The sequence below is a fragment of the Mitosporidium daphniae genome, assembly GCF_000760515.2.
Source record: "Mitosporidium daphniae strain UGP3 chromosome Unknown contig-7, whole genome shotgun sequence".
NCBI classification, from domain to species: Eukaryota; Fungi; Microsporidia; genus Mitosporidium; species Mitosporidium daphniae.
In genome coordinates this window covers 70,820-78,437 of record NW_013546143.1, presented here as the reverse complement: position 1 = coordinate 78,437, position 7,618 = coordinate 70,820, and the positions used below count along the sequence as shown (strand labels likewise).

The following is a 7,618-nucleotide window of genomic DNA, read 5'->3' as shown; positions in this document are numbered from 1 at the left end:
CCCATAGAAGGGGACTTTGTTCTTTTGGAWTCATCGGAAACAAAGCTGCTTCAAATAGAGTCATTGGTCACACTTGATGACGAAATTAACATTCCATTTCATATTTTGGCAAAATATCCTCGGCTTCGAGTATTCACCAATTTGGCCGATATTCATTTCTATATCCTGAGCCCGAATACACTGGGGCTTTTATCCCAATTGAGAACATATCAGTTAGAGACAAGCCGTGAAATTATGGTTTCCTTTCGCGAAGAATTTATCCCTTGGCTTGTATCTCGCCAGTATTTTGAGAGAAATTTTAATCTTGATGACGAAGAGCTTGTCGTTTTGGGAGACAACGAAGCTACCATTTCGGAGGGTTCAGAACAATATTCGTTCATGTTGGAAGACTTGGAATGTATGGTGGAGGATTCTTATTCATCTCTAGTTAACTATCAACAAGAAGAAACCACATCTTACAAGTGTTCTGCATTCATCACAGATGCACAGATACCAGATTTTAACACATATGCCCCGCCGCTCAGAGTAAACACAATTACATCGTTCAGCGAGGCCAATAGACAGGTATGCATCTGCTTCTTTCCCTTCAGGCCATTAAACTTATTCCTGCTGCATCTAGAATTTTTGCCAATTGCGAGGTTGGGCTGAAAAGCCAGGTATAAAGACATCATTTTATCTTTCTCTTATAGATTGGTCAGGATTCTCTCATCAGGGAGAATGTCTTTATTGGCGATAGATCCTCAATTAAAAAATCAATTATTGGAAATAATTGCAAGCTTGGTTCTGGCGTCAAGCTCAACAATTGTATCCTCTTGGAGTGTGTTATTGTTGAAAACGACGTCAAGTTGGATAATTGCATCGTTTGCTCGAATGTAATTATCAAAGAAAAAGCATCCCTGAAAGACTGTGAAGTTGGACAAGATTTTGTGGTCGAATCAAACTGTAACACTGCCCCCTCTCGCTAACAGCATCTAGATTCCGGAAATGGGGAGACATTGGTCACAACGACGACTCTTGCATATTCATCTGAAGATACCAACACGTCAGATGGGGAAAATAACACAACAGAATCGGATGGATACCTGGAAGGCACCTCGTCCTATGCCTCCGATCTTGAGGATGACATAGGAAATATTCACATTGGATATTAAAAGGCTGTAATTTAAACCCAATTTACAAAACACCATATTTGCATCAACTTTGTATAAATTGCACTTTTACAATAATGAATCGTGGTGGGCGTCGATTCTACTCGCGTAAGTCGTCCCTTTCGGTACTGAGAACAGCTTTTATGATTAGTCCTTTTTTCTGGGAAGCGCGATTGCAGGGGCAGCTTCGTTCTCTTTATTCCCATCTGCTCTCGTCTATGCCGACGGCGATCAGGCACCAGTTACCACTTACCCATGGTCACATAAAGGGATATTTTCGTCTTTTGACCATGCAAGGTTATTAGCTTTAGCTTGACAGCATAGTATTCGTCGTGGGTATCAGGTTTATAAGGAAGTGTGTGCATCCTGCCATTCTATGAATCGCCTTGCTTATCGCCATTTGGTCGATATTTCTCATACAGTTGACCAAGCAAAAGCAGAGGCCGCTGCCGTAAACGTTGTTGATGGCCCTAACGATGAGGGAAATATGTTCACGCGACCAGGAAAAGTACTTCCTTTCCTTACTAAGCTATCTAGTTGACAGATTATTTCCCGGATCCCTATCCCAATAAAGAGGCAGCACGTTTTGCAAATGGGGGTGCCTACCCACCAGATTTATCCTTAATGGCCAAAGCGCGACCAAAAGGAATAGACTACATCTTTTCGCTGATCACAGGCTATTCTGAGCCTCCAGCCGGAATCGAAATCAAGGGCAATCTTCATTTCAACAAGTACTTTCCAGGAGGTGCAATATCTATGGCTCAAAACTTGTATGATGGCATAGTGGAGTATGAAGACGGAACGCCGGCAACGGCCTCTCAGATGGCAAAAGATGTATGCACCTTTCTGGCATGGTCTGCAAGTCCAGAATTAGAGGAGCGCAAACAAATGATGATGAAGGCCTTTATTGTGTGCTCTGCTTTGACTGGACTCGTTTTTTACATTAAGAGACACCGTTGGAGCTATCTCAAGTCTAGACAATTTGTTTACAAACCAAATTCTAAAATTTAGGACATTAAATAAAAAATATTATTGTCCATTAGTTTAGGGTTAAGGGGGAATTATGCTGGCTTTTATGGCCTCTTGGGCACTCTCCTTATGCTGGATAAAATGGCCTTGAATCATTGCTGGCGATATCTGATCGGCCATTGGCGAAATTTTTTTAACAAATTCATCAACAAGCGATGTGGAGCACGGATAAAATTGTAAAAACATTTTGCTGGCTTGAAATAGAGTTACATTTCCAAAGTATTGCTGCACATCCACCCTTCCCGGTCTTAACAAGGCTGGATCTAGTCTCTCAATATGGTTCGTAGTCATGAAAATAATTCTTTCTTCAGATGAAGCAATACCGTCAATCGCATTAAGAAGACCGCTGAATGTAACTTTCTGTGAAGCAGCAGCCCCTTGCTGCTGGCTTGTTGGTTGGGATCTGGATGCAAATGCAGCATCAATATCCTCGAGAAGGATAAAAGACCGCTCTGGGACCACACTAAATAGATATTGTAGCCGATCATCTGTCATTATATTTTCGGAAAGATTGATGATACAAATGTTATAGTCTAAGGCACCCGCCAAAGCCATAATGAAGGACGACTTTCCTGTCCCTGGTGGTCCATACAAAAGGTATCCTCGACGATATGGAATTCCTAAAAAAACCAAAAACATTCATACCTCGCTGATAGTACCATTGAGAGGCCGAGGCAAATTCCGTAATATCAGAAAACAACTTTTCACAGATGCCATCATCAAGAATCACAGAGGAGAGTGGTCTCTTTTTTCTTGGCTGGCCAAATGGCCGCCATTCGTTTGCCCAGCTTGTAAAAACAAGCGTTTTCCCCAAATAGGCCTTCAAGGCAAAAGACCTAGATTCTTCCAATAAGGTTTTAAAAAGCGCCGCTTTTCGTTCTAGTTTAGTTAAAGTTGTAATGGTGAGAGTTTCAAATGGAATTCCAGTAGTTATGTCAGAGGTTCCTTTTTCCCTGGTCCGTTCGATACGGATCCATTGACCCTTCCAATTTAAAAAGTGGATTCCCGGTGCTGGAATCATTGTAAATGAGGTTTCCGTTGCCCCGTTCTCGCGCTGAATAAATGTTGTCTGAACAGAAAGGTGGTTAGCAGGAGTAAGGATGGCATCGAAAAGGGAGCTTTTTTTTGACGACGCTCTTTGTTTCTGAAGTGCGCATAAATATGGAAGGACCCATCCATAAGCTTTGTCTTTACTATTTATCTCAAGAGTGGTAAACAGCTGTCTTTTTAGGAACATGGCATATCTCAAGGAGCCCTGTCTCAGCAGGGCAAACAACGTTCCAATCCCAAGCAGTCCAGCACCGGCTGAGAAGTACGGATTGTCCAGCAGGAACACGCCACTGGGAGAGGAGAAGTTGGCGCTCATCGGGCTACTTAACTTGACGGCCAATGCAAATACAAAATTTAATTAATTAACTAATGGGAAAGATATCTTCTGCCTTTGTTCATTCTCCGCCTGAGGATCCTCATGCCAGACCTGGTGCTTTTTCGCTTTAAAAAGCCATGCTTTCGCTTTCTTTTTCTAGTGGAGGGCTGAAATTCCGTTCCATAGCATGTCCATCTGGCGATGATTGAGCTGCCAAATGTATGCTGGTTGCTGCAGGCAGGTGGGCCTCTTGCAAGAACAGTCGAAGCAGAAAATATATTTCCCTTGAATTTTATACTTGAGAGTTGAGAAACCAGCGGACCACAACCAAATCTAACATGTTTGAAGGATCAAGATTACCGAGCAAACCGGCCGAACATTAAATGTGAACTTCAAAATTTAAAATTTCAAAGCCATCAACAAATACATTCTGCCGTGGCTGGGTTCAAAAGCTGCCCCTTCTCTTAAGCTGTTCACGTGCACTGGTTTTTGTAAAAAATACGTTTTCTGGAATCTAAGAGGTGTAAAAATTTCGTCATAACCTTTGAGCTTTCCATGATTGCTAGATACTCGAGCGGAATTACAATGAGCAAGAAAAGAAATAGTAGGCAAAGAAACGACAGAAAGAAATGCAAATAAAAGCCTATATCACCTGAATAAACCGATTCTGAAAATTGAAATATAAGCAATAAAAATATTATCAATAAAGATAGCGATACCAATCCAATAGAAAAGGAAATAACAAGCAAATTGATGGTGATAGGAAAAGGAGCCATGTAACTGTCCTTTAGGCATATTTCATTCATTAAAGACGGTCTTGCAATAGACATGGCAGATATATATATATATTTACAACTCCTAAATGATGCACAAACCAGAGGCAAGGAACAAAACGATATCAAAACAACCACTGAGCGGTGGTGACAGACCGATCAACAATAAAATTTGGCCAAATTTAAAATGTTTTTTTGCATGGATCCCATTGAGAAGCTTGCCCATCTTTGTCTTGTATCAAAAATATGCCGTGAGCTGGAAAATCATATCGGGATTTCGGACAAAATATTGGCAGAGTTCATCATTGATCTACACAGCAAAACAACAACTTTGGACGAATTTAAGGCAAGCCTGGAGTCAACTGGAGCCGAATCCACGTTTACAAAACCATTTATTGAAATTTTGGATGTGCAACTACGAAATGCTTCGGCACAAAGAAAAAAGCTCGCCGATTTGATGGCATCAACCGTTCACAATAGCTTGGATGTTGAAGTGATTGGGAAATTTTCTTCTCTATCTCTTCCCAATTCCTCCGGCGGACAGGGGAGGGATTATTTTGAGGAATCAAATATCTCGCTCTTCTGTGAGCCATCCTCCAGATCATCATCCTTTTCGAGATCTAAAGATGAACCACCTTATTCACGGGACAGGTCAAGGAAAGATGTTAAGCCCATCTCAAGACCCTCAAAAAGATTGTCCTCGCCTGAACGTTTTGAGCTGAAACAGCTAATTTCTGCGGGGGTTTTGCCGCCATCTGCGCTTCCGAATGAAGTGGGAATGGATGATTCATCATTTGGGTCCGATTCGGCCGATGGTGTTGAACAAGCTTATGAGATCGAATTATGCGAAGAGGAGCCTTCTTTTCTGAAAGGCCAGACATCCATGACACTAGATCTTTCTCCCATTCGAATAGCGCAGGTTCCGGACGGTTCCCTTGCTCGATCTGCCCAAACAGCAGCCATGCTTGCAAAGGAAAGAAGAGAATTTAAAAGAGAATCGAATTCCTCGACCCCTTCCAATTCAGAAGGCTCCAAAGAAGTTCCGGAATGGAAAAAGATTTCAATGGGTGGTGATAATCCTAAATTTGGACCGCCATCGGAAGGCTCAACTATTGAAAAGCAGCGCAGATCGCTTCCGATTTACCAATTAAAAAGCTCTCTTTTAAAGGCAGTTGCGGAGAACGAAATTTTGGTTGTTATTGGAGACACGGGCTCCGGAAAAACAACACAATTAACTCAATACCTTTTAGAGTCTGGACTTTATACAGACTCGCCCCGAAATTTGTCTGGTAAAAGTCAAAATCCTGATATTTTGAGAAGAATTGGCTGCACCCAGCCAAGGCGTGTTGCAGCAACGTCAGTTGCCAAGCGAGTTGCAGAAGAAGTTGGTACACGCCTTGGTTGTCTTGTTGGCTATACAATCCGGTTTGAAGACTGCTCTTCCGAGGAAACCATCATCAAATACATGACTGATGGTATGCTTCTTCGAGAGGCGCTTTTGGATCCGCTTCTTTCAACATATTCGGTTATAATACTAGATGAGGCTCACGAGCGGACCGTTCATACGGATGTTTTGTTTGGATTGCTAAGAGAAACCGTAAAGGCTCGTCGAAACCTTTCGCTTCAAGCCAAAAATGAAAGCGAAAGAACCCCTCCACCTCTTAAGTTGATTGTGACATCTGCTACTCTTGACTCGGAAAAGTTTTGCTCGTATTTTGGAGATTGCCCAATGTTCAGCATTCCTGGAAGGACTTTTCCCGTTGAGGTTTTGTATTCAAGGGCTCCAGAGCCTGACTATATGGATGCAGCCCTTGTCACACTTCTTCAAATTCATTTAAGCGAACCCCCGGGCGATATTCTTCTGTTTCTCACGGGACAGGAAGAGATAGACACTGCCTGCGAGATTTTGTATGAAAGAACAAAATCTCTTGGTCCATCTGTTCCGGAACTCATTATTTTGCCTGTTTATTCTTCGTTACCATCCGAAATTCAAAGCCGCATTTTCGAGCCCGCACCAATTGGGGCGCGCAAGGCTGTCATTGCGACAAATATTGCAGAAACTTCGGTTACTATTGATGGCATTACATATGTCGTTGACCCAGGTATGGTTAAACAAAAGGTTTTCAATCCGAAACTCGGAATGGATTCGTTGGTAATTTCTCCCATATCTCAAGCCCAAGCGCGACAGAGAGCAGGACGTGCAGGACGTACAGGACCTGGAAAATGCTACAGGCTATACACGGAAAAGGCGTTCACCGAAGAGATGCTTCCTTCAACGGTGCCAGAAATCCAGAGGACCAATCTTTCTAATACCGTTTTAACTCTCAAAGCTATGGGAATCAACGATCTGATTAATTTTGGATTTATGGATCCGCCTCCCTTGGCCACGCTTACTGCTGCACTTCAGTTTTTATTTGACATTGGGGCACTTGATTCTGAGGGGTTCCTTACAAAGCTAGGCCGCAAGATGGCAGAATATCCTCTAGAGCCGCCTTTAGCGAAGCTACTTATAAAAGCCGTCGAACGCGGTTGCCCTCAAGAAGGGCTAACAATTGTGGCAATGTTATCGGTCCAGAACACCATTTTTTACAGGCCCAAAGAAAAGGCTGCCACGGCTGATGCCAGAAAAGCCTCGTTTCATCGGCCAGAGGGGGATCACATCACATTACTTGAAGTTTTCAATTCTTGGAAGGGTGCTGGATTTTCTTCTGATTGGTGTCGATTCAATTACATCAATCCAAGGGCAATGAAAAGATCCCTTGATATCAGGAAGCAGCTTCAAAGACTCGTAGATCGGGATGTTGCCATTGCGTCGAGAAGATACCCAGAATATCTTGGCGAGATAAAACAAAGAGACTCGTCCGTTCAAATCAAAGAGGCTTGCAAGGCAATTGCTGCGGGCTTTTTCACACACGTCGCACGTCGAGATGCTCATGAAGGAGGCTACAAGACACTTGTTGAGGGACAACCCGTCTTCATACATCCCTCCTCATCTCTGATTAACAGATCCCCAGAATGGGTCATCTACCACGAGCTAGTTTTCACCACAAAAGAGTATATGCGGGAGGTGATGGCAGTCGATCCACGATGGCTTGTAGAAGTGGCACCTACCTTTTTTAAATGCACAGATCCGAAAAAACTTTCTCGTCGACAGAAAGAAGAAAAGATATCCCCTCTTTACTCGAGATTCGAAAAACCGGACGAATGGAGAGTGTCTAAAAGGCAAAAGGCCCCGGCAAAGCCATCCCAACTGTTTGGAAGCAATTAAATTTAATTATTTCGAATGCAATTTAAATTTGAAG

General features: G+C 42.7%; 5 protein-coding genes across 5 annotated transcripts; 3 read left to right on the top strand and 2 right to left on the bottom strand.

Annotated features, from left to right (window-relative positions):
- DI09_7p560 (uncharacterized protein) lies at positions 1 to 965 on the top strand (the record flags this gene model as incomplete). The annotated part of the gene is made up of 3 exons (XM_013381250.1): positions 1 to 564; positions 591 to 656; positions 690 to 965. Coding segments are annotated over 3 exons (906 nt in total), but the record flags the coding sequence as incomplete, so codon positions are not given.
- Positions 966 to 1,225: 260 nt separating this feature from the next.
- On the top strand, positions 1,226 to 2,159 carry DI09_7p550 (uncharacterized protein; the record flags this gene model as incomplete). Its single annotated transcript, XM_013381249.1, has 4 exons — positions 1,226 to 1,273; positions 1,300 to 1,445; positions 1,473 to 1,656; positions 1,686 to 2,159. The coding sequence occupies 4 exons, from the start codon at positions 1,226 to 1,228 to the stop codon at positions 2,157 to 2,159; spliced, it is 852 nt and encodes a 283-aa protein (XP_013236703.1).
- A 39-nt stretch (positions 2,160 to 2,198) lies between these two features.
- Positions 2,199 to 3,543, bottom strand: DI09_7p540 (uncharacterized protein; the record flags this gene model as incomplete). Its single annotated transcript, XM_013381248.1, has 2 exons — positions 2,199 to 2,797; positions 2,823 to 3,543. The coding sequence occupies 2 exons, from the start codon at positions 3,541 to 3,543 to the stop codon at positions 2,199 to 2,201; spliced, it is 1,320 nt and encodes a 439-aa protein (XP_013236702.1).
- Positions 3,544 to 3,593: 50 nt separating this feature from the next.
- Positions 3,594 to 3,923, bottom strand: DI09_7p530 (ribosomal protein L34; the record flags this gene model as incomplete). Its single annotated transcript, XM_013381247.1, has 2 exons — positions 3,594 to 3,876; positions 3,904 to 3,923. The coding sequence occupies 2 exons, from the start codon at positions 3,921 to 3,923 to the stop codon at positions 3,594 to 3,596; spliced, it is 303 nt and encodes a 100-aa protein (XP_013236701.1).
- A 592-nt stretch (positions 3,924 to 4,515) lies between these two features.
- Positions 4,516 to 7,584, top strand: DI09_7p520 (uncharacterized protein; the record flags this gene model as incomplete). Its single annotated transcript, XM_013381246.1, has 1 exon — positions 4,516 to 7,584. One exon carries the CDS (start codon positions 4,516 to 4,518, stop codon positions 7,582 to 7,584), a length of 3,069 nt encoding a protein of 1,022 aa, XP_013236700.1.
- Positions 7,585 to 7,618: the final 34 nt, after the last annotated feature.